Source organism: Puma concolor, chromosome A2 (assembly GCF_028749965.1).
Source record: "Puma concolor isolate L17-30 chromosome A2, mPumCon1.1.hap2, whole genome shotgun sequence".
In the NCBI taxonomy this organism is placed as follows: domain Eukaryota; kingdom Metazoa; phylum Chordata; class Mammalia; order Carnivora; family Felidae; genus Puma; species Puma concolor.
Window position 1 is genome coordinate 119,375,950 of NC_141668.1, and position 26,997 is coordinate 119,402,946.

At 43.6% G+C, this 26,997-nt stretch overlaps 1 protein-coding gene across 4 annotated transcripts in view; it reads right to left on the minus strand.

Moving 5' to 3' along the window:
- Positions 1 to 1,661: 1,661 nt before the first annotated feature.
- Positions 1,662 to 26,997, minus strand: part of LOC112857889 (interleukin-1 receptor-associated kinase-like 2) — an 80,095-nt gene continuing 54,759 nt past the window's right edge. For 3 of the 4 annotated variants that reach the window (XM_086697450.1, XM_086697449.1, XM_086697447.1), the window contains 7 exons: positions 24,653 to 24,767; positions 21,965 to 22,074; positions 19,486 to 19,681; positions 15,289 to 15,351; positions 7,498 to 7,698; positions 3,741 to 4,032; positions 1,662 to 2,652 (listed from right to left, as the gene is read on the minus strand). In XM_086697450.1, the coding sequence (XP_086553576.1) occupies positions 2,540 to 2,652; positions 3,741 to 4,032; positions 7,498 to 7,698; positions 15,289 to 15,351; positions 19,486 to 19,681; positions 21,965 to 22,074; positions 24,653 to 24,767 (1,090 nt within the window). In that variant the 3' untranslated portion in view covers positions 1,662 to 2,539. The remainder of the gene's footprint in view (positions 2,653 to 3,740; positions 4,033 to 7,497; positions 7,699 to 15,288; positions 15,352 to 19,485; positions 19,682 to 21,964; positions 22,075 to 24,652; positions 24,768 to 26,997) is intronic. The other variant, XM_086697448.1, reaches the window with a different exon arrangement.

Here is a 26,997-nt window from a genome sequence, read left to right on the forward strand (position 1 = left end):
AATGAAATCTAATGATTAATGACGCTAAGCAAAAAGATAAAATTTTCATCATCTTTGGAAGGATACCCCAAACAGCAGCAGTGGTAACTTCTGGAGAGAAGAAGCAAGAGACTAAAACCCCCGTGGAAAAAAGGCTTTTTTCCTAGCATGTAATGGTTTGTACTGGATTTTTTTGGTCATGTACATTTATTAACTTGGGGAAAAAAGGCCTTCCCTCTAAGGATCCATAGAAAGACATCATGGTGCCCATGAGCCCCCCCCTGGAATTCATATCCACAAATGTCTATGCACATATTTACATCCTGTTGAGGGGAGAAGGTCTGTAGCTTTCATCAGATTGTCAGAGTGGTTCGTTGACCTCTCCATTTTTTTTAATGTTTATTTATTTTTGAGAGAGAGACAGAGAGACAGAGAGAGCATGAGCGGGGGGGGGGGGGGGGGGGGAGGGTAGAGAGAGAGGGAGACAGAATCTGAAGCAGGCTCCAGGCTCTGAGCTGTCAGCACAGAGCCTGATGTGGGGCTCAAACTCACGAACCGTGAGATCATGACCTGAGCTGAAGTCAGATGCTTAGCTGACATAACCCAGGCGCCCCTTCACTGACTTCTCCAAAAATGTATGAAGCCCTATTCTCCAAATGCTGGTATGTCTTGATAACCAGTACCCTACTGGCACTAGTCCTGAAAAGACCCTACTCAGAATTGTAAGGTGCTTGCCACATTCCAGGTCCTGGTTGGGGCATATAACACACACTCTAGTTGACTCCTCACAGCCATTAGAGCTTAAAACAGGGGTGTCAGTACACATGGCTGCCCCTAAGACCGGAGTGTGCTCATCTTTGTTACGCATCAGTACAAAGCTGAACTTCTTGGGGGACTACTGAATGCTTTCACGAAGCAAGTTCTTCCCCTTGGCCTGATGACAAACACATGAAAAGGGTACTTTTTTTCTCTCCATTGTGTAGATGAAGAAACAGAGGCTCAGAGTAACTCCCTAACCTGACACGTCACACAGCTACTAACAATCAACATTTAGAGGCAGCGCCCAACTCTTAGACACTCCATGATACCCCGTGGCGCAGGGCACCCTTCCCAAACAAACTCATCTGGATACAATCAAAACTAATTACAAGATATCTGTTAACTTTATCAATGTATTTTTTTAAGTTTATTTGTTTAGTCATCTCTACACCCAACGTGGAGCTCAAACTCAACCACCCTGAGATCAAGAGTCACATGTTCTTCCGACTGAGCCAGCCAGGTGCCCCCCTGCCATGTATTTTTATTTTGCGAAAAGAAGAAATCATTACAATAGTAGGACTATTTAAAACAGGACACACCAGGGGCGCCTGGGTGGTGCAGTCGGTTAAGCGTCCAACTTCAGCCAGGTCACGATCTCGTGGTCCGTGAGTTCGAGCCCCGCGTCGGGCTCTGGGCTGATGGCTCGGAGCCTGGAGCCTGTTTCCGATTCTGTGTCTCCCTCTCTCTCTGCCCCTCCCCCGTTCATGCTCTGTCTCTCTCTGTCCCAAAAATAAATAAAAAACGTTGAAAAAAAAATTAAAAAAAAAAAATAAAACAGGACACACTGAATTTAAAACAGGATGTTTCCCAAAAAGATTTGCAACATGACTTTTCAAAAAAATACCCACTGCATAAACCTTAAGTACATGGCAGAAATCTATATTTATTGTCTTTTTATTTATTTTATAAAACAGGGCAAGTGCATTTTCAAAGTACTTCTGTAGCCATTTCGCCTGTTCCTCCCAACAGCCCCGGGAAGGAAAACGAACAGGTGTTACTTACAAGGAAACCAAGGTTCCAGAAATTAAATAAGTGATTTAAATAGCAGAATCAGACACGAAACTAGCTCTCCAGATTCTTCATTCACTCATAAATAATACATACTCTCAAAATAAAATCTCCACTGAAAATATTAGCATTAGTGGGATGGGAGGATAAAGGTGCCTAGTGGGCGTTAAATAAATATCTGTGGGTTACAAGATGCAGAAAGTGGAAAACCTACTGAGTCCTCTGCCAGGTGTCTGGCATTTGTAAAACTCGACGCCTTGGTATGTGAATTTAAGAACTGCGTTAGGACACACAAGTTGAGAATCTTTCAGGCCATGGAAGTTTGCAGGAGTTGGTGGCAAATGTGACCCAGAGATCTTAACTTTGGAAAGTACAAATGACAGCACTCCCCGGCAGTTCTTGAGGGGTGTGAGCTGGGTAACAGTATTAACACACAGCCCAAACCCATAAAATCGCCCACATTCTGGGCCCGTGGACCACGGTTTACACTTCAGTCTCCTAATACTCCGCTCTGACTGACAAATCCCAGAAAGGATGATGACTTCCTGTATTTTTTGTCTTGAAAAGCTGAGGTCCCTTCTTCCCTAGCTCACTCTGGAAGCTTTTCTTCCCGGCCCAGGAAAGCCGGGGGGTGGTGTTTCCTGGGAGATTTTGATTCGGCATCAGATCTATTTCTTGATTTGGTGTTCATCTTTCCAATTGAGGACAAGGATCCTCAGCTGTGTTCTAGTTATCAGGGGCCAAAAAGTTCAAGGCTGTCCAGTTTCCCTTCTTTGTAGAAGAAGATATTCTCCATCAGTTTCCTTTTGGCTTCATTGATCTCAATCTTCCATGAAGTCTCTGTAGCTGGCATTCAACAGAAAATTTAAAGAAAGAACTTGAACAAACGGCATTTAGAAATAGTTACTATTATAATTCTTAGAAGTCAGACTTGGTCAGTTTCTCACTTAAATCAGGTTTCTGAATCAGGCCCTGAGCATAACGAGCATTTTCCCTGCTTCTGCCTTTGCAGTGAAGCCTTGCCACCTGCCCCCACTTTTCAGAAAGGCGGGGCCTTCCACGCTCCTTCTCATGGGTGGGAGACGTTGGCATGAACACTTACACCCTCTCTCTCTTCTCCCTCCTCTCTTCTCCCAATGGGAGAAAGATGTAGGTAGAGGTAGGGCCTGGGACATTCATTAAGCCATGTTTAGTAATGGACAAGGACACTGCATTAAAAAGGTCTTTTTTTTTTTTTTAATTTGAGAGAGAGAGAGAGAGAGAGAGAGAGAATGTGAGTGGGGGAAGAGAGGCAAAGAGGGAGAGAGAGAATCTCAAGCAGGCTCCATGCCACCACCCTGGGATCATGGCCTGAGCCGAAATCAAGGGTTGGACACTCAACTGACTGAGCCACCTCGGCACCCAGGCCTTCCAAATTTTTATTTCAGAAGGAAGCCTGGGGTGTTTGGAGAGGAGACGGAGAGATAGGAAGAATTCTGACTTGGTCCCTCAGTATGATGGGGAGCCATACAAAGGCTTTAAACAAGGGGTGACATGAGTTGTTTTTAAAAACTACTCTGGCTGGTCGCTGGAGAAGGGACAGGGTAAGGGGCCAGAGTGGATCAGGGGGGACACAGGGAGGCTGTGTGGTCATCCAGCAAGAAGACAGTAGCTTGGCCAAGAGGGGCCAGGCAATGCAGAGAAGCAGATGGAGCTGAGAGATATTTAGGCCAATGGATAGGACTGGGTGATGGGCTGGACATAGGCAGCCAGAGACAGAGGGAAGTATAAAGGATGACCTCCACCCAAGGCTTCTCTTTGTGCAGTCAGCTAGTAGGTGAACGGCTGAAAAATCAAAGAACGCATGAATTAGAGCAACAGAAGGAACAAATGGCAGGCTGAGTTAGAGACCCATAAACGAGCTTGTGTAAGCACTCCATTCTCCACACACTTACCATCCTGGGGAGGCTCCGGACTGGCATAGGCTCCAGAGGAGGAGTCTGCCGGCATTCCCCCATCAGCCTGCAGCCTGCCTTCTCTGCCCTCTGTAGGGGGGAGTGAGGCAACATTCCCAGCCCTGGGTGCTGCCCTCATGGAATAGGAGGCATCAAGGCTGGAATTGTCCACATCGTCCGTTTCTTCTGGGGTGTTGGAGGAAGAGCCTGTGCTCTCGGAAAGCCCACTCCAAGGGGACAACGTCTCCTGATCTCTCAGCCGCTCTTCCACAGCGGCCACAGAACCACACACCTTGGAGAGAGGAGAGATAAGAACTTTCTCTGAAATCAAAAATCTTACAGGTCTCCCGAGCTGAGAGAGAGAAAGAGGGAGACTGAAGAATCAAATGTTGATTCTTGCTGCTTTGTCTAGAAGAAGAGAGCATGTGCCTTTGAAAAGAGCACATGACCAAGATGGACCAAACATTGTATCCCATTCCTCTGACCTTAATGATTTAAGGTTTGATCACGTGACCCAAGCTGGTCAACCAGAATCCTTCTCTGGGACCTTTCTACTTAAAGCTTATTGAGGAAAGACTCCAGTTTCCTTTCTAGTGGTAGATCCAGACTCTCTACCCACACAGAAAACCTGTTCACAGCAGGAAAAATTAAGACCCCCACAAAGAATAAAACAGAGGCCAGAGAAAGAGATAGATGCGCTTTTGCTGGTTGAGACCCTGTGTCTCCTGTCTGCTATTTGTTTATGTGAGCCAATAAGTTCATTCATTCATTCACTCATTCATATACTCCCTCCCAGGCCCCCTCCTGTGTGTGTGGGTATGTGTGTGACTAAGAGTTTGACTTAAATTCTATCTCTTTCAACTGGAAACGCCCCAAGTAATATAGATATTGCCCTTGAGGACATTTCTGACTAGGGAGGTTAGGAAATCAGAGGGAGGCAGGCAAGGAATGTTTCTTCTTTGTATACGTACATACACACACACACACACACACAAAGGGCAGACAGATATACCCTTAATAACGATGACACATCTCACTTGCTCAGTCCCTTTGCAACTTACAAAGCACATTTGAATGTGATGCACAGTGAGTTTTTATAGGTAAAAAATTTAAAAGACCAGAGAAATTAAGTTCCCTGCCTAAGGCTACTCAGCCAGTAAGTAACAGAACTACTGACCCCAGGCCTGCTTGTCTTCAAGTCCATGACCCAGATGACCTCTCATCTTCCCAGTTTATTTGTGCAATACTGAGGGCAAGGATCACTTCTCATTCCTCTTTGTATACCTTAAATGCCCTATCTCCTTTATTCTACATAACTAATGCCTCCTCATCCTTCAAGGTCCAGTTCAAATGTCACCTCTTGAGACAAATCTTCAGAGCATGTACCAAATAAATATTCGCCAAGCTAAAAACTGCATTCCCTTGTGGCTAGGTGTGGCCATGTCACTAGATTAGGGCCTATGGGGTGTGAGAAAAAGTGATGTGTGCATTTCCAAGTCACACTTTTAAAAGGTAAGGAGTGTGTTCTCCTCTTCCTCTTAACCCCCTTTCAATGGCTGGAATGAAGATGTGATGGCCTGAGCTAGAGCAGCCATCTTGGACTCTGAAACGGAAGCCACACAGTAAGGATAGCAGAACAAAAATATAGAGGCGGCCTGGAGTCCCCAGTAAAGTGGCGCTGCCACATCAGCTCTGAACTGCCTGCGTTGAAGCTGTTCAGCTAAAGAGAATAAATTTCTATCTCATTTAAACCACTGTATTCTGGAGTCTCCTCATTATAACAGCTTCATCGAGTGTCCTTTAACTGATACGTTGAACAAAAGAATAAAATAAATGAAGAGATGAAAGCCTGAATGAAAGAATAAGTGGTTCAGGGAGACAGATCTTTTCAGAACATAAATCTGATTACGTCCTGCCCCTGCTTCAAACCCCTAGTGTCTTCCTCAAAATCCTAACTGTGCCTGCAAAGCCCTAAATTATTGGGCTCCTCCTTTCTCAGCAGCCTCACCACAAGCCACTCTTCCCCATGTGCTTCTTGTTGTAGTCACTTACACCTTCTTCCAGACCTTTGACTAAGCCAGGCTTTCTCTCACCTCAGGACATCTGCAGGAGCTGCTCCTTCTGTTTGGATTGCTCTTTGCTTACAATCACTACCTGGGGAAAATCCTCCTGGGTGGGACCCCATCATATGCTATAGTGCTCACCACACAGATGACTACTACGCATTGTCTGCGAGCTCCAGAAAAGCAGAACTGGACCTGCCTTGTTCACCGATTTGATCCCCCTGCCCAACACACAAGTACTGAATGAATGCTGTGCCACTTGGCACCTGGAACAGCTCAGGTGAAGAACAACCACTTGGGTCTCTAGCTCCTGCCACATCCCAGTGCAATATGGTGGACATGGGAATGAACGTGGAGTCCAGAGAGCTCTGACAGAAACTCACTCTGTGGCCTCATCTTTTCCTCTCTGGATCTTTACTTGCCCATCTATAAAATGGCAGGCCTGGGCTACAGCAGTGGTGTTCAAAGACTTTTTTTTTCAGCTACGAAGCCCTTTCCTCAAATGAAGTGTTAAGTACTCAGTACAATTATGTGAAGTAAAAGGGGGTGTCTGGTTGTAGTCCTGGGTGGGGCCTGCACCTCCCTGAGCCCTCTTGCTGCCAAAAGCAACTCCTGAGGTAACTGCAAGGAGTGCCTCTCTGCCAAACACCACTTGAAGATCACTGTTAGTCTCAGAGTCCTCTCAGGCAATCATTTGGTCCTTAGAAATACCCAGCATGGGGCGCCTGGGTGGCGCAGTCGGTTAAGCGTCCGACTTCAGCCAGGTCACGATCTCGCGGTCCGTGAGTTCGAGCCCCGCGTCAGGCTCTGGGCTGATGGCTCGGAGCCTGGAGCCTGTTTCCGATTCTGTGTCTCCCTCTCTCTCTGCCCCTCCCCCATTCATGCTCTGTCTCTCTCTGTCCCAAAAATAAATAAAAAAAAAACGTTGAAAAAAAATTTAAAAAAAAAAAAGAAATACCCAGCATGGACCACAAATCTATACTTGTTACCATGGAAACCACCACTCTATATCACATGCATAGAAAGATGCTGTAGCCCCTGATATGGTTGATTTCTGGGATATCTGCCTGGCCCATGGGTTAAGGATGCTCCCTTCCTCTAGGACTTAGCCCTTCCAGCTTTCTTGGGTTGACCCCCTGACCACCAGGTTTATAAACTGGGCCCCACTCCCCTCGCCTTACTTGACTGGCCAACGGGTGGACAATGACTCTAGGTAGGCCAAACAGGCTCTCTCACTGAGAGACTGGAATTGGGACCTGGAGACTTGATCTCCCAGTCGGGGTAGAACCATAGCATATAAATAATACCCATGGCCATATCTCCTAACCAAAACACAGGTCAAGAAAAGGGAGCCTACGGAGAGGAGAGGAGGAATCAAGCGATTCAGGGAAAGCAGAGTTCTATTAACATCTGAGTACGGGATCCTGGGCTTCCTGAGGTCCCCAGCACACTGCCCTCAGGTTCTTGAGCTACTCTAGGTCACTGGCTTCCCTGCTTTGCTCTTATGAGCTCCATTAAGTTGTGATGCTTGCAACCAAATAAGGCTCAGGTTTATGAAATCACCGGTAAAGGGCTTGACCCCGAGTGTTAACCTAGTCCCTGGTAAAGCAGAACCACAGGGCCACCGGGACGGGAGGCCCACCCACCCCAGGGCAGGGCTCATCGCCAGGGTAAAGGCTGAGAGTGAGGCTCACCTCTGCCAGGCTGGCATTCCGCCTCCGCAGGCAGAGGCAGGCAGCCATGGCCAAGGCCTGGGCACAGTCCTCCAGCAGCCTCCCAGCTCTCTTCTCCAGGTACTTCTGGCAGATCTCCTTAGCCATCACCTTTTCCACGCCCGTCTTCCTGCAGCAGAGTGAGGTGGTGCTGCTTGGGATTTCACTGAGGAGTAAATCCTTCTGTGGGAAGAAGAGGATAAACACTCCAGTGTGAGTTGCAGGGATGTGGGATTCAACCCGCACATTCCCCACCATCCCCCGCGACACACCAGGGCTGCAAAACTTCGCAGAAAACAGGATTTTAAGGGGCGCCTGGGTGGCTCAGTCAGTTAAGCAACTGACTTCGGCTCAGGTCATGATTTCACGGTTCGTGGGTTCAAGCCCCGCATCGGGCTCTGTGCTGACAGCTCGGAGCCTGGAGCCTGCTTCAGATTCCGTGTCTCCTTCTCTCTCGGCCCCTCCCCCACTTGTGCTCTGTCTCTCTCTCTCTCTCTCTCTCTCAAAAATAAATAAAATGTAAAAAAAAAATTTTTAACAGGATTTTAAGAAATAAAAGCATACAAGGATCCAAGAAACAAGGAAAAAAGCCAGAACTGGAGAACTGATAAGTTCCCTATATGTACAAGGTGTTCCATAATACACTAGTACCACCCAGGGAGGGACTTAACATAGGCCTCCGTTGATTTACCAGGAAAATGGGGATAATAGGACTAACACAAAGATTAAAAGATATAACGCATCTAAGGCATGAAGTGTGACACTCGACACTGAATAAAGATTCAATAGTCTATTAGTGACCATGATAAATAGTAGCAATAGCTATGGTTTATATAGTACTACATGCTAAACACTTTATTTACATTCATAATTTAATCTTATTAACAATTACAGGCACATTTTTTTGATATAAAATACATATTTTAGGGTGTAGGATTCTGACTCATGTATATTTATTTATTTTTTAAAGTTCAAGAAGCATTATTATTTTTTAAAGTTTTATTTATTTAAGTAATTCGTACACCCAACATGGGGATCAAACTCATGACCAAGAGTCACATCCTCTACTAAGTGAGCCCCTAACACATATATATTTAATAGGAGATCTACTATATAAATATTGTGTATACTTACAATTTTATAAATTTTATATTTATATATTATAAGGTTTATAATATTTTATACTACTTAGCAGAAATCTAAACTATGCATATGACAAAAGTTATGCTATATATTTTTATATAAATATATAAACATAAATAGTATAAATTATGTTTCATAATATTTCATGAGTATATATTTACATATTTACAAATATGTAAATATGTTGCAAATATATTAAATACATTGATTAAATATATTAAATATAGTATAGGGAACTATGTAATATAATTATGTATATTTACTGATATAACATATAGCATATAGCATATTGCATTCAGCATTATAGCATATTGTTATTGATATAACAATCTGTTGTACATTACACTAACATATGAAGCATTTACATTTATGTTTTATATTTGTGATATATTTATTTGTGTACATAGTAAAACATTTAATATAAATTTTCCACACATATTCTGTTATATATAATATATACTTTAATCAGTATATGTGTACATATTTGTAATTATATTTCATAGAATATGTAGTATTTTATGTAGTTACTCATATAAATATATGCAAATATTTCAATGTACTTTATGTTGTATACAATGTTATATGCACTATAAATATTGTACAATATTTTATGCTATATAAAATGCAAAAAGTGATGGAGCTCCATGTCGTAAATAATATAAAATATGAATATATATTTAAATATAAATATAGGGATGCCTGGGTGGTTCAGTCTGTTAAGTGTCTGACTTCAGCTCAGGTCGTGGTGTCATGGTTTGTGAATTCAAGCCCCACACTGAGCTCTCTGCTGTCAGCATAGAGCCCGCTTCAGATCCTCTGTCTCCCTCTTTCTGCCCCTGCCCCACTTGTGCTCTCACTCTCTCTCTCTCTCTCTCAATAATAAATACATATTAAAATATATTTTTAAATTTTTTTTTCATGTTTATTTTTTCTTGAGAGAGACAGAGCATGAGCAGGGGAGGGGCAGAGAGAGGGAGAGACACAGAATCTGAAGCAGGATGCAGGCTGTGAGCTGACAGCACAGAGCCTGACATGGGGCTCGTACTCAGAAACCATGAGATCATGACCTGAGCCAAAGTCCACTCAAATGACTGAGCCAACCAGGCGCCCCAAACTATATATACATATTTTAAGAAGTTGTCATGGTGTTTAAAGTTGATACATCAATAAACATCAGAAGGGTGTTATTTACACATATGGAGGTTACCACCATCTGAAACAGAGTCAGAAACTGTTCAAAACGACTGCCCTGAAAGAATGATAGAGGCAGAAGCTCACCATTTGACTCCCCCCTCCCCCCGTGAAATCACGGATCTCATCTGGCAAGAGTCATCAAGAGACGCTAAGAGCACCAGGGGGGGGGGGGGGGGGTAACTTAGCGAACTTATTGGAGTCAGCAACTCCACCTGGACCCACTGATGAACCTCAGCACCAGAAGGAGAAGGATCCACTATGCGCATCGTGTTGTGATGCAGTGGAAAGCACCCAGCACCATCTAGGAAGCAGCACTGAGCGTGAATCTAACCAAGTCTCAGGATAAGAGGAATAGAGAAATAAGAACACCACAACGACATAAAAATCCGGAACATGAGACAGTCTACGGTACAAATGACTCACTTTATGCAAAAATGCAATATGTGGAAAGAAAAAGTGGGGAAGGGTGCAGTTGGAGACTAGAAGAGTTTCAAGGTGCATCTGGCTGACTCAGAAGAGCATGAACTCTTGATTTTGGGGTCATGAGTTTGAGCCCTGCATGGGGTGTAGAGATTATCTAAATTAAAGAACTTTAAGCAAAAAAAAGAAGGGTTTCAAGAAACATAATTAAAGGCAACATGTGGACCTTGTGTGTATCAGTTTCAAACAAACCAACTTTAAAAAGCAATTTTGGAGACAACTTGGGAAATTTAAATATGGAATGGGCATTAAATGATATTAAGGAATTAAGAAAACTGTATTTTATGGGTGGCATAATATAATACGTGGGCTATGCTTTCTTTCTTTCTTGAGAGAGGAGGGGGAGGAGCAGGTGGAGAGGGAGAGTGAATCTTAAGCAGGCTCCACCCACAGCGCGGAGCCTGACTCGGGGGGCTAGATCTCATCCATGACCAACCGTGAGATCATGAGCTGAGCTGAAATCAACCAACTTAACCAACTGAGACACCCAGGTGCCCTTAGGCTATGCTTTAACACACACACACACACACACACACACACACACACACACACACACACACACGTTTTTTGGGTTCAAAAGAAATAAGAAAAGCGTGATAATGATAACTGATGGGATGGATCCATGGAGATTCCTTATACTCTTCTCTTTACTTTTGTGCAGCTTCGAAATTCTCCATAACAAAAGGGGCTTTCAAGAAGTGGCCATGCCTGAGGCCAGAGAAGTGGGGGGAGAGAGGCGCGGTTGGGTTTTTGGAACCAAATATGCAGATTATCCCTTCAATTTCACTTGCCAAAGGTAACACCTGCTAGTGGTTTGGATTATATTATCCTAGACCTTCTGCTACAGAAGTCTATAGGTATAATTACTTTTGTTACATATTAGTTATATGTAATAATTATTATAGTGGCAAGCAACCACTTAAGAGTTATTAAAATAGCGGTAATCATAGTTAATAGTTAACTCATATAGTGCTTACTATATTTTAGTCACTGGTATTTTTTTTAACTTTTTCTTTTAATTTTTTTTTGGGGGGGGGGAAGAAAGAGAGAGAGAGGCAGAGAGAGAGAAAATATTAATCAGGCTCTACGCTCAGCACAGACCCTGTCACCAGGGCATGATCCCCCAACATGAGCTGAAATCAAGAGTGGGACACTCAACTGATTGAGCCACCCAGGCGCCGCTCTAAGTCACTGTTTTTGGTACTGTTTTAGGTACATATTACTCAACCTTCACTAAAGCCCCTTAAGTAGGTACTATTATCTATCCCAGTTTGCAAATAAGAAAATGTAAGCTACAAGTTTTTTTTATTCATTCATCTACTTATTGCCAAAGATGGGATTAAACTATAAAGGTATTCTGAACTTGCTTTTTTCACTTGGAGATATTTTCCTGTAAGAACATATGTGTCTTTCTCATTATTTAAAAAAAGTTTTTTTTTCATTTATTTATTTTTGAGAGACAGAGAGAGCACAAGTGGGGAGGGGCAGAGAGAGAAGGAGACAGAATCCAAAGCAGGCTCCAGGCTCTGAGTTGTCAACACAGAGCCCGACTCGGGGCTCAAACTCACAGAGATCATGACCTGAGCCGAAGTTGGACGCTTAACTGACTGAGCCACCCAGGCACCCCTCTCATTATTTTTTTTTATAAGATGTTTATGTTAGCTTTATTTGGAAGTGCCAAAACCTGGAAGTGGCCCAAATGTCCAACAACTGGTGTTAAACAAATGGTCATATATCCATACACTGGAATATTCCTCAGCAAGAAAAGGAATGAACGACTAGTATACAAAATAGCGTGGATGAATCTCAAAAGCACCACACTAAGTGGAAGAAGCCAGAAACAAACAGGTACACACTCTATGATTCCATTTATCTGATATTCCAAAAAAGAACTATGCGGTCAGAAATTAGATCAGTAGTTGCCAGGGGCTGGAAGTGGGGAGAAGGCATTGACTGTAAAACTGCACAAGGGAATTTTCTGGAATGATGGAAATACTCCATATCTTGATTGTGGTGGTGTTGGTTACATAAATGTCTACATTTTCTAAGACGTACACCATTCTATACGCCTCACAAGTGTGAATTATACCTCAACAGAAATGAATGCACATGTCCACAGTGAGACCCACACACAACAGTACCTAGAAGCTGTATGTGTAACGATCAAAAACTGGAAACACCCCACATGTCCATCAACAGGTGATGGGACAGTGGCACATGTCTGCAAAGGAACATTACTCAGCAAAAAGAAACGAACCACTGACACAAAGAACATGGATGTATCTCAGAATAGCCATGCTGGGTGGAAAAATCCAGACAACAAGAGTACTCTCTCTCTGATTTATTTTGTATGAAAGTCCAGAAAACGGAGCCTTGTACAGTGACAAAAAGCAGATCAATGGCTGTGGGGGATGGCAGGGGCTGGGAGGGATGGGCAGGGAGGATTACAAAGGGGAAGAGGTAACTTCTGAGGTAGTAGGCACAGTCATGAGCTTGGCTTGGTGATGATTTTGCAGATATATACATATGTCAAAATTTATCACATTATACACTTTGTCCTCATTACTTATAAATATTTATAAACTTATGTTCATGAACTTATTTATGAATAACTTCATGGAATTTCCACGGTGTGTGATTATACTGTCATTTCTTTAACCACCTCCCAGTTGACACATATTTCACTTGTTTGCAGCTCTTTACTAACATAAATAATGCTACAATCAATGTTCTTGTCCATCTGTCTTTCCTCCCTTGTATGTGTGTGTCCCTATGTACAAGTGAAATTGCTGCATCAGAAGGCACGCCCATTTTAAATTTTGATGGAAACCACCTAATGACCTCCGAAAACACTGTGGCCAGAAACACTCCCCCGAGGGTGAAGGAAAGGCCAGCTTCCTCCTACCGTGGACCACACTAGGTGTTACCAGCTTTCATCTCTGACCCAAATCTTAAATACATGTGCAATCTTAATTTTTTTTAATTAAGATTTTTAAAAAATTATACCCTCCACATTTTTATAAAGTAAACTCTATGCCCAACATAGAGCTTGAACTCATGACCCCAATATCAAGAGTCTCATGCTATACTGAGTGAGCCAGCAGGCATCCCTTCCTCCACATTTTTAGAAACCATTAACAAAAAATGCCTTCCAGAAAATTTTACATAAATGTCTCAACAAGCTCCTTCTCCTGTGACATTCATCCAGGGAGACCCAGAGGACTGCTAGGGAATTCACTTCACGAAAACTGTCAGAATAGCCAAAGTATGGAAATAGTCCAAATGTCCATTGATGGGTGAATGGATAAAGAAGATGTGGTACATATATATGCAATGGAGTATTACCCGGCTATCAAAAAGAATGAACTCTTGCCGTTTGCGACTACGTGGATGGAACTGGGGGGGTATTATGCTAAGCAAAATTAGTCAGAGAAAGACAAATATCATATGACTTCACTCATATGAGGAATTTAAGATATAAAACAGATGAACATAAGGGAAGGGAAGCAAAAATAATATAAAAACAAGGAGGGGGACAAAACATAAGAGACTCTTAAATACACAGAACAAACTGAGGGCTGCTGGAGGAGCTGTGGGAGGGGGGATGGGCTAAATGGGTAAGGGGCATTAAGGAAGACACTTGTTGGGGCGAGCAATGGTTGTTTTACATAGGGGATGAATCACTGGCATCTACTCCTGAAATCATTATTGCCCCATATGCTAACTAACTTGGATGTAAATTAAAAAATAAAAAGATAAATAAAATGCAGAAAGAAAAAAAGAAAAGAAAGAAAGGAAAAGAGAAGAAAAGAAAAGAAAAGAGAAAAGAAAAGAAAAGAAAAGAAAAGAAAAGAAAAGAAAAGAAAAGAAAAGAAAAGAAAAGAAAAGAAAAGAAAAGAAAAGAAAAGAAAAGAAAAGAAAAGAAAACTGTCAGAATAGGAGAAACCACCTCAAATTGCCCCACATCAAATCTGAAACCTACCTCTGTGCGGTATCTGGGGCTCGGTGGCCCAAAAGTGGCAGAGCTTGGGGGATCAGCAAAGGGAGAAGTCATGGCTTCCTGTGTGTAGGAAGGCCTTCAGCCCCCCACCCCAGGGCCCAGGGGATGCTTTTGGGGCCCAGCCACAAAAAACCAACTGCTCTCATGGCTTCACCATCAAGTCAGGAAAGGTGCTCCCCTCTCAAACTGATGAAAAGGATTTGGAACTCTGCAGAAAACATGGGTTCAAATCCCAGTTCTACCACAGATCTCACTGGGGGGCATGAGACAAATCTCTTCACCTTGGCCTCAGAAAAATGGGGATGATAATAATCTTGAATTCATATGGTTGCACTGTCATGAAAATTAAACAGTCAGCCAAGTGTTGGGGTTAAGAACTCAGGATCTGTGGTCCAGAAAGACCTGACGTGGAAGTCCAGCTCTGACACTTAGTAAAGCTGAGATCTCAGGCAAACCTCAGAGCCTGCTTTTCTCAAGTGTGGGTGAATGCAATGACCCTAGCAATCTCGTGGCGGTTTTGAGATGACTTAGAAAGATAATATATGTAAGGTGCCAAACACAGAGTCTGGCTGTGCTGTTATATTTTTGAAATTACACTGTATGTATATACACAGGAATGCTAATTCTTTGAACCCTCAAAATGGAAATTATTGTTTTTATTATATAAACCCATTTAAGAGGGCTGAAATTCACTTTTACCAACTTGAAAACAAATTCTATTTGATTGCTGGATGTGTGGAGAGAAGAAATGGGTTTCCCCTAAACATTCTGAGTTCTCTTATCACAAAAAATAAATTTTTGGCTGGCTGGTAAGTAGGAGAGAAGTTAAGGTTACTTTGCAGATCAAACACTAGACTGAGGCCTCATAACCAGCTGTAAAATGGGTACAGTAGAGGTCTCTGCCCTCCGGATCCCTCCCCTGCTAGCTGTGAGCCAGAAGTGACTGGTTCCCTTACCAGGTAAACTGGGCTTCGGTCATTATCCATTGCAGGGATGCCGGTGAGGACCTCAGCTAACACCTGGAGAGAACATGCAGTTAGCATGGTTCAGACACTCATGTAGAAGTTCAGACAGCAGATTCTCGCCAAGAGAGATGATTCTTCTCAGAAACAAAAGCTGAGCTCCAGGCCTGGCTCTGCCATTTGCCAGGACAGACACTTGCCCCAAATCTGGAACATCAGAGTATCACTAAACACCTCCTCCAACTAAACACAACACCCAGCTGCTAGGAGAAGGTTTGAATAAATAGCAAGTCAGGAATGATGGAAAGCAAATATGTGTGTATTACCATGAGTTTTATATGCATATGTATATCCACATAAATATATAATATGTATATTTATATATGCATACTATATATATAAATATGTGTATACACATACTTATACTCACATATCTATCTATATACATATATGTACACATACTATTTTTAAGTCTATTTTTTAAGTTTATTTCTTTATTTTGAGAGAGAAAAAGAGAGCAAGCATGAGTGGGGGAAGGGCAGAGAGAGACTCTTAAGCAGGCTCCATGGTGTCAGTGCTGAGCCTGACACAGGGCTTGATCTCATGAACTGTGAGATCATGACCTAAGCTGAAATCAAAAGTCTGATGCTTAACCTACTGAGCCACCCAGGGGCCCACACACTATATTTTAAAGATCATTTCACTAAAAAACCCATCCGAAGTGGTAAGTAGGCATTGCTACATCAGTCTCAGGAAAAGGAGGAGTCTGGGTATATATGTCTATTCTACACAGCACGTCTCAGCAGTATCTGTAGCATGTTTCTTCCTCGGCCTTTATTAACATTATTTGTTCATTAATTCACCCACGCACAGAAGGAGCACACCCCTGCACTAGTATAAGACACCACAGCTTTGACAAACCATGATATGTGTCTTATTATAGGGAACACCTGCTTTGAACAGAAATTCTCAGCAGACATAAGAGCATAGTGGTTAAGGGGTGTACGATCAGACAGGACTGCCTGGATTTAAATTCTGACTCTCTTCCTTTTTTTTTTTTAAGTTTATTTATTTTGATAAAGAGAGAGTGTGCATGCACAAGCTGGGGAGGAGCAGAGAGAAAGGGAGAGAGAGAGAGAATCCCAAGCAGGCTCTGTGCTGTTAGCACAGAGCCCAATGCAGGGCTCAAACTTACAAGCCAAGAGATCACGATCTGAGCCAAAGTTGTACGCTTAACCAACTGAGCCACCCAGGTGCCCCTGACTCTCTTCCTTAATCACTTAGGTGATCTTCAGGCAAGTGCCTAAAATCTGAGCTGGCATCCTATCCCCAGAGGACAGACCTGCAGGATTAATTACAGACTGGCAGGGGCCAGGAGGGGGCAGCAGAGGGCACCCCGTAGCAAATGGATGGGAGCAAATTGAAATGGGATTCCCAACCAGCTCCTGCCAGGAAGAGAGGGAAGGACGAGGGGAAATGAATAAATAGACATTCCCTCTGCCCCTAGTACAGACAGGCTCTGTGCTGAACCTTTTATGGAGATCCTTCAGTGTTCACCAAACAAACAAACAAACAGACAAACAAAAACACTGAGAAATGCAGTGTTCCTAACAGGAGGAACCAGAGTTCAAAATCATAGTGTCAGTGGCAGGGCACAGAAAAAGAGTGAAGGGAGCCAGTGGGCACTGAACGAATGAATGCATGAATGAATGAAAAAAAATTGTTACATCAAGAGCTGAGTTAAAAATTCAAGGGTAGGGGTGCCTGGGTGGCTGGTCAGTTAAGAATCCGACTTTGGCTCAGGTCATGATCTCTCTGTTCATGGGTTAGGGCCCCACATAGGGCTCTGTGCTGACAGCTCAGAGCCTGGAGCTGCTTCAGATTCTGCGTCTCCCTCTCTCTGCCCCTCTCCAGCTTGAGCACATGCTCTCTCTCAAAAGTAAATAAACATTAAAAATTTTTTTTTTATTTCAAGGATAAAAGAAATCAAGAGTGAGCGTATAAGGGTAGGAATAATAACTACCACTACAATAATAATAGTCTTGACATGTGCAGGGTACCGTGCTAACTAGTTTGTATATATTATCTTATTAGTCTCCATACCTATCATTATTCCATTTTACAGAGGACAAAACAGGCCCAGAGTTACAGGTGACCTAGCCGAGGTCACAAAGCTGAAAATAACTAAGCTGGGACTCAAACCTCTGCCCTTAAGCTCTGCACTGTATTGCCCGGTAGCCTCAGGGTTTAGTCCTGCTGGTTCTTAAGATGAGCAGGAGCCTGGCCTAGCCCCACTAAGCATCACTGAGCCACTGACCCCTGATGGGGTCAAGGAAACCAGAAGAGCCAATAGGAGACAGAAGGAAGCAGAATCTGACATATGGAGGTCAGGCTAAGAGCAGAAGGTGGCTTGGGGAAGGCACTAGTGCAACAGGTGGAAGGATAAGAGACTGGGGTCAGAGAGAGGAAGCTCAAAGTTCGAGGCTAGAGAGGAAGAGAAAGGGCAAGGTCTGAGAGGCAAGTGTTTGCTCTTGGCAAAGGTCAATCAGAGACTGTCACTTTTTTTTTTTCTCAGCCAGCATTTCCCAGATGGGGCTCCATGGGACACTGGTGCTGAAAGATACCGAGGAAACAAGGTTCCACGGTCAAATAAATTTGGGAAATGCTGTATACCACTTGCCCAGCTGTGGTGAATTCCCAATTAAATTAAAGGCTCATAACTGATGAATGGATAAAGAAATTGTGGTTTATATACACAATGGAATACTAAGTGGCAATGAGAAAGAATGAAATATGGCCTTTTGTAGCAACGTGGATGGAACTGGAGAGTGTGATGCTAAGTGAAATAAGCCATACAGAGAAAGACAGATACCATATGGTTTCACTCTTATGTGGATCCTAAGAAACTTAACAGAAACCCATGGGGGAAGGGAAGGAAAAAAAAAAAAAAAAAAAGAGGTTAGAGTGGGAGAGAGCCAAAACATAAGAGACTGTTAAAAACTGAGAACAGGGGCGCCTGGGTGGCGCAGTCGGTTAAGCGTCCGACTTCAGCCAGGTCACGATCTCGCGGTCCGTGAGTTCGAGCCCCGCGTCGGGCTCTGGGCTGATGGCTCGGAGCCTGGAGCCTGTTTCCGATTCTGTATCTCCCTCTCTCTCTGCCCCTCCCCCGTTCATGCTCTGTCTCTCTCTGTCCCAAAAATAAATAAAAAAAAAAAAAAAAAGTTGAAAAAAAAAAAAAAAAAAACTGAGAACAAACTGAGGGTTGATGGGGGGTGGGAGGGAGGGGAGGGTGGGTGATGGGTATTGAGGAGGGCACCTTTTGGGATGAGCACTGGGTGTTGTATGGAAACCAATTTGACAATAAATTTCATATATTAAAAAAAATAATAAAAATAAAAAAATAAAGGCTCATAACCATATTGAAGTCTCTGATTAATTTTGTGATAAAGAAATGTGCTGGACTTTACTTAACGCAGCATTTCTCATATCTATTTGGCCATAAAAGCCTTAAAACACATCCAACCTACAGAGATGCAAGGATGTTCCACAGAAATACTTTGGAGGCTGTTATAGTCAGACCATGAGCTCCTGGGGGAAGGCCTATGTTTTAGTTACATTTATATTCAGAGTGCCCAGCACGCAGTTATGATAGGACAGGACGGTGGCAGTGGTGAGGAGGGAGGGTAGAAGCAGAGGTGGATACTAAATCGGTGGGTGGCTGTTGAACGGATGGATACTGGATGACTAAGTGAACAGATGGTTGGACAGATGGATGGACAAAGATGAACAGACAACTGGTTGGACCGTTAGATGGCTGGCTGGCTGGGAATCAGGGCACTAAGTAGCCTACTAGAAGCTGGACACTCATGAGTAGCTGTACTTTGAGGGTCGGCAAACTTTCTGTAACAGGCTAGACAGTAAATACTTTAGGCTTTGTGGGCCACGAACCAAGTCTCTCTCACTTATTATTATTGTTATTAAATCTTTTATAAATGTAAAAGCTTTTCTTATTATAGGTGGTACAAAATATGCCCTGGGCCAGTTTTGGCCTGGGGGCTATATTTTGCCAACCCCTACTGTACTTTGATGGAATATATCTATGGGCTACCATTATATCTTATGCTTACAAAGGAGCTGTGGGGAGAACAAATAGGTACAGGCCAAAGTCCAAGCACAGAAGGAAGCTCTTACTATTCCACAGCTGAAGATGTCCACTCGCTTTGTCAGCTGTCCCACCCTGATGAAATCCTCTGGCAGATATGCAGCAGAGGCCTGGAAAAGGTGAGTCTTCATCATGGTATATCTTGACCTTTTGTTGTCAGGACACAGGTGAGCCATTGGGTGAGCCAGCTTGGAGGTGAAGTTTTGGTCTAGCAAAACATTGGAGCTGTGGAAAAGAAAGCAGACAGAACTTTCTCAGCTTGAGCTGGAAAGAAGAGGTTGCCAAGGAGACCCTTTTGGAAAATAACTTTGCAGTAAGCAACATTGGCCCCTACAAGTTAAGGGTCACTTAAGACCCTCAATCTGGGGGTGCCTGGGTGGCTCAGTTGGTTAAGCATCCAACTCTTGATTTCAGCTCAGGTCATGATCTCATCGTTCGTGAGTTTGAGCCCCGTGTTGGGCTCTGCGCTGACAGTGCGGAGCCTGCTTTGGATTCTCTCTCTCTCTCTCTCTCTCTCTCTCTCTCACACACACACACACACTAAATAAATAAATAAATAAATAAATAAATAAATAAATAAATAAAATAAATAAACAAACAAACAAACAAACAAACAAACTAAAAAAAAAAAAAAAAAAGACCCTCAATCTGGATTTTCTGAGCCAGTCCTGATAAGGGCAGGGAGTGGGAACCCACTCCCACCAGGAAATGAAGACAGAGCTAAGATTAGTTGTGCTGCCCCAGGCATGCCATTGGTGTAGCCACAGAGGTGTGGCCTTCCTGCCCCCCACAGATGTCAAACCCTCATCAACCTCAGTTTGCCAAGCCGATAGCCTATGAGGGCTTGGTCCCTTCCAAAATTGTTCCGACCCCAAGTTCTGGCCCAACTGACTCAAGTCTGAAGGCCACCGTCCTTTGTGACTAGTCCTGCCCAGATCATGGGGAATAGGGGAAGCAATAAGAAACATTCTTGGGGCGCCTGGGTGGCGCAGTCGGTTAGGCGTCCGACTTCAGCCAGGTCACGATCTCGCGGTCCGTGAGTTCGAGCCCCGCGTCAGGCTCTGGGCTGATGGCTCAGAGCCTGGAGCCTGTTTCCGATTCTGTGTCTCCCTCTCTCTCTGCCCCTCCCCCGTTCATGCTGTCTCTCTCTGTCCCAAAAATAAATAAACGTTGAAAAAAAAAAAAAAAAAAAAAAGAAACATTCTTGAGCCTAGTCATCTAATCTGTGGAAGTAAACATTCTCAGAAAGTACTTCAAAGGAAAAAACAAACAACAAACAAGAAAACAACTAAGTTACATGTGTGAAAATTATCAAATTAACCCTAAATAGTTGTTTACAAAAGAGACATCAATTCTAATATCCACTATTAGGAGTGGTTAAGTAAATTATGGGTAAATCCTTCAACAGAAAACTAAAAAGTCACTAAAAATGGTGAAATGCAGGGGCGCCTGGGTGGCTCAGTTGGTTAAGTGCCCAATTCCATTTCGGTTCAGGTCATGATCTCACAGTCTATGGGTTCAAGTCCCACGTTGGGTTCTGTGCTGACAGCTCAGAGCCTGGAGCCTGCTTCGGATTCTGTGTCTCCCTCTCTCTCTGCCCCTCCTCCACTCACACTCTGTCTCTCTGTCTCTCAAAAATAAACATTAAAAATTAAAAAAAAAAAAAAAAGGATGACAAGCAATAAAGGGAAATATCTGCCTTGTTTAAATAAAGGGGGGAAAAAGAAAATGTGAACTGGTAACCAAGTAACAGTACTCCCTTAAGGCTAAGACTTCTGTGAGGGCAAGGGCTGAAGAAATGGAGGCCAGGTGTGAGTCAGGGTGCCAGAGCCAGAATGACCTCTCACCCTTTCATTTCCTTTCTCGCTATTACAATTGTTTATGCAATCAAACAAAAATCAGGGACAAAAAAAGAGGACAGGGATCCCACTTGCCAAACACAGAACTTTGAGGAAGCATGAGTTCTATGGTTTTGAGGTCAGTTTTGCCAGATTTTCCGGTGTCTTCTGGAATCTCTCCCCATGCTTCCAGTCCCCAGACTGGTCTCTCGTGTTCTTGGGAGCATGAGATACTGGGTTGCACACCTACCCTTCAGGAAGATTCCCTGACACGAGTTGCTCTTGCCAACAGATACACAAGCAGGGGACAGTTCTCCAAGAAGACCCTGAGTGAAAAGCTCAAAATCCCAGGGGGCTCCACCCAAAGCTCAAGGATCAGGTCCAGACCAGCTACTGGGTTGGAAGTAAAATACATCGGCATGTGAGGTGCTCGCTGGGAAAACACCAGCTCAAAAAGACGGGGTGACAGACGGGTAGTTCGTGAGGACAGCAGACGCTGATTTTTGAGACAGTAACAAAGAAAGACAGAAGAGACCCAAGGGAGGTGAGATGGGGAGAGAGAGCCACGGAGAAAAGAGGTGGGGGGGGGGGAGAGGAAGGGACACAAGAACGTGTGCTGTCTTGTCCCCGCAGCACAGGTGGTCAGCAGGGTGTGGCCCACCTCTCTCACCTCTTGATATTGCCGTGGATGATCTCCAGGCTGTGCAGGTGCTCCACAGCATGAAGCAGCCCAGAGCAGATGCTGGCACGCTGGGGCCAGAGAAGGGGGTCCGAGCCACCCTAAGTAAAGGAAAAAAGAGGAGAGTCACACCTGTGTCTTTTTATTTTTTATATACATTTATTTATTTTTGAGAGACAGAGCACTAGTCGGGAAGGGATAGAGAGAGAGAAAGACACAGAATCCGAAGCAGGCTCCAGGCTCTGAGCTGTCAGCACAGAGCCCGATGCGGGGCTCGAAACTCGCAAACTGTGAGACCGTGACCTGAGCCAAAGTCAGATGCTTAACTGACTGAGCCACCCAGGCGCCCCTATGCCTGTTACTTTTTAAAGTCCCAACGAGCTCCTGTCTCTCCTCCAGACCTTCACTTCCTCTGCAACAGGGTTTGGCCAGCATGGAATACTGGCAGGGTACCAGCTTTAACATGAGAAGATCCAGATGTAAATCCCAGCTCAGACACGCATTAGCTGTGTGACTTTGGAAAAGACACTCAACGTCTCTGAGCCTCGGTTTCTTCAGTTATAAAATGGAAATGTTATTAAATGTTAAACCCCTATGCTTTGGGATTGCTCTAAGGATTCAAAGGAGGATATGGTGTAGGAGTATATGGTATGCCCCTAGCATAGTGTCTGCCACACAGTGGGTGCTCATATTTTTATCATGACTATAGAGTGGTAAACTCTGGAATTTTCCTCTAGGAGGGGATGGCTGGGAGAGGAGCTAGGGAGCTTGTGTTAGCTCACCAAGCATATGGGCCTTACACCAACTTTATGTGTATTTGGGGAGACCTCACAAGGGCTGATGGGGATTGTGGGGTGAGCTAAATCCCCCACCATCCCCAGGCACTGCCACAGTTGTTCTAAGACTGGAAGTCCAGGCTAAGTCACTACTTATTTTTCAAGTCTCGTCTTGGGTCCCACATCCTGTAAGAACTGGCCTTGCTAACAGGTTTCTCCTCAAAACCTCTGAAGTTTAGAGCCACATGAACCCTGTTTAAATGCCGGCTCTGACACTTGTCAGCTTTGTTCCTCTGGGCAAGACACTTTGCCTCTCTATGCCAGAGACTCCTCTTTTCAATTTCTTCAAGGTTTATTTGTTTTTGAGAGAGAGAGAGAGAGAGAGAGAGAGAGAGAGAGAGAGAGGGAGAGAGAGAGAGAGAGAGAGAGAGAAGGGGGTTGCTGAGAGAGAGAGGACAGAAGATCCAAAGCAAGCTCTGCGCTGTAGCAACAAGCCCAATGCAGGGCTTGAACTCACAAACCATGAGATCACAAACTGAGCTAAAGTCACTCAGCTGACTGAGCCACCCAGGAGCCCCAAAGACTCCTCTTTTAGAAAATGGGAGATACCTCTTGGGTTGTGGCAAGGCCTGAAGGAGAAGCTTTTATCATGGTGTCTTGAACACAGCAAGAGCACAATAAAGCTAATGATCATTATTATATCACAAATAATTGCTTTGTCTGGTCTCTGTTAAGGAAAGCAGTAATCTCCTGTGGAATAAAATTTCCCCCTATTTGAAGATTTGACGGGAAGGAGGTTTGTTTGTTGTTAAAACTGTAATTTTAGTAGGTATGATGCTCACATAATATGTGAAAGGCACAAAGGGTATGTAGTAAAAGTTTCTCCCCCTGTCCCATGCCCCAGCTACCTAGCTCACTTCCTCAGAGGTAGCCAAGACACCAGTTTTTTTGTATCTTTCCAGAGATAGTCCATAAATATGGAAGCAAATATATAATAGAATAGTATTCTCTGAAATCTTGCCATTTGCAACTATGTGGATGGAACTGGAGGGTATTATGCTAAGTGAAATGAGTCAGTCAGAGAAAGACAGAAATCATATGACTTCACTCATATGAGGACTTTAAGAGACAAAACAGATGAACATAAGGGAAGGGAAACAAAAATAATATAAAAACAGGGAGGGGGACAAAACAGACTAAAAAATATGGAGAACAAACTGAGGGTTGCTGGAGGGGTTGTGGGAAGGGGGATGGGCTAAATGGGTAAGGGGCATTAAGGAATCAACTCCTGAAATCATTGTTTCACTATATGCTAACTAACTTGGATGTAAATGTTAAAAAATAAAAAATAAAATAAAAAAAAAAAAAGAACAGAGTGCTATACCTGAGATGCTATTGTAAGTTGCATAGGTGTGCTGTTGGCTAATACTGTTGATTTTTGCATTTTTATTAATAAGCAAAGTGGCTAAATTTTTATTTTCTCATATAAATTAATATTTTCTTATTTAATCTGATATAGTTTTCTAAAATTTTTTGAATAATCTTGGAAGCTTTCAAAAAAAACAGAATAGCATTCTCAGCAAATAAAAATCTGCTTCCTCTTCTCCCATACTCTGTATCTCTTAATTATTTTTCTTGTCCTATTGCATTGACTAGCACCCCCAGAACAATGTTAAATAAAATGAGTGCTATGGGATACCTTTGTCTTGCTCTTGACTTAAATGAAATGCCTCTTGTCAAATAATTTGTATAGGCTTTTATCTGAAGATGTTTAGCCAGATCTTATCTACCCCAACCTAAATTCTCTCTGGATGGCCCCTCTCCCATCTGGAAGTCCTTAAACCTTGAGTCCCTACCTAGATGTTACCTGGTCCTGTTCTCTGACCATGATCCAGCCCCTTACCTGACCCTGGAGTCTGTCCTGTAAAGAACCATTTGCCATATATGGGTAGATCAAGCTGTAAAACTGATTTCCGGTGCAGAAGCCCAGCAAAGGTAAGACGTTGGGGTGGCAGCATCTGAAATCAGGAATTAGTGCAGAGATGAGGAGTCAGACAGAAAGAATAACCAAAGACTGCTCCACTTCCTCACCTCCCACCCCTCTTCTGCCCCCTACCCCTCAGAGGCCACCAGTGGCTTCCCAGGTACCAAATGCTGTGACCCCTGAGGGTTGAGCATCAGGGTAGAGAGATGAAAACTGCCTGCCTTCAACAAGCTTGAAGTCAAGGAGCTCAAGCTTATCCTGCCTCACTGCTTGGTAGCACATAACATCTTAACCACCCCATCTTCTGGAAACAGAGGCTGAGAGGTTAAGGAACTGGCTCATAGTCACAACCAGCAAGCAGTGAAGCTAGGATCAGACCGCAGGTCTGTATGACTCCCAGGACTGGATTCTTCCTGAAATCCTCTTCTGCTGGGTTCTGAGTCACTATTCCCTCCTGACCCTCTTCCTACCTCTCTGACTGTTCTTTCATGGCCTTTTTCCCTAAGACCCTTCTCCTTTGCCTTCCTCTGAAGCATAAGTATCCCCAGCTCATCATCTTGTTTGATAAGCTGTGTCTCCAGGGATCTCCCACCTGTATCAGGAATGTCCCAACGTCTCTCATTTCAGCCCGTCCCTAAGGTCCAGACCTGAATGTCTGCAGCATTCCGATGCTGCAGATTAGCAGTCTAGACTCAACAAGTCCCAAACCTGCTCCCATGCCCACGGTTATTATCTCAGCAAAGGGCACCACTATCCATCCAGTTTCGTGGAAACCCTCCTACCTCCCTATCTAATTAGTCAGCATTCACCATCATAAATAGCTTTCCAACTGTCCCCTTCATTCCTCCCTCCTCTGCCTTGAGTTAGGCCCTGATGGATACTCCACAGGACTATTGTAATGGCCTCCTATCCAATCCCTCTGCCCTCCCCCACTTCCCCAGGCCATGCTACTGCACGTTTCACACTAATGAGAGTCATTTACACTCAGTCCCTTCCAGACCCTAAACTTCCCCAAGGCAGGGGCTGTGTATTCTTCACAACTGTACTCTCTAGAGCCAAAAAAGGGCCTTGACAACTCAACATTTGCCCACTCAGTGAAGGAGTATCTGCCAACTCAAGAAAGGCACTTTGCCAAAATGGGAAGGGGAATTATACTTTCATCTTTTATTAAATGTTTTTATTTATTTATTAAATATTTTATATTTATTAAATGTGTTTATTCACACACATATATGAGTACAGAAAAGATTAAAGAAAATATATCAAAATGCGAACACAGTAGTAGTTATTTACAGGTGCTATGGAAAACAGGTGATTTCTGTTTCCTTATTTCTGATTTTCTTTTTTTCTTTCCTTTAAGTAGGCTCTGCACCCAACGTGGGGCTTGAACTCACGACCCTGAGATTAAGAGTCGTGTGCTCTACCAACTAAGCCAGCCAGGCGCCCCTGATTTTCCTTATTTCTTAAAATACTCTCCAGTAATCATGCATTACTCGCCCAAGGCTACACATTGGCAGAGGAAACCCCGACAGTGACTTGCCAAGGTTGAATGACAGCTGGCGTCCAGAGCATGACAGGTGCCCGATACGCATTTGTTAAATTCATCAGTGACGGCAGAGCCAGAATGAGTCTTCCTAGGTCCTTCCCCTTTTCTTTCCCAATCCCCACCCAGCTCTGTGACAGGCAGGCTCACTTCACTTCTCAGCCTCAGTTTCCCATCTGTAAAAGGAGCAGGTTTCAGGATGACTTTTGAAGGCCTTTATTGTTCAAGACTAGAGGTCAGCAAAATATCTCTGTAAAAGGCTAGATAGCAAATATTTTAGACTTTATAGGCCATATGGTCTCTGTCACAATTACTCAGCTGTACTCTATCATACAAAAACAGCCACAGAGAATACAGAAATAGGTAAGTGTGGCTGTGTCCCAGTACAACTTTATTATGGACACCAAAATCTCAATTTCATGTACTTTTCATGTGCCATGACATATTCTTCTTTTTCTTTTTTTCAACCATTCGAAAATGGAGAACCCATTCTTAGCAATCAGACCAGACAAACACAGGCACGGCCAGATCTAGCCCATCAGTCATCGTTTGCCAATTCTTGCTCTGGAGCAATACAGTTTTAAGATGGATTTGCCATTGGAGTTAGAAACCGTCAGTTTCTGCCCATCTCAAAAAATGGAAGGAACGAGCTGGACCAAGTGAACCAAGGTTGTGTGATAAGTCTAATCTATGCATATAGTTGCTACATAGAAAAAGCACG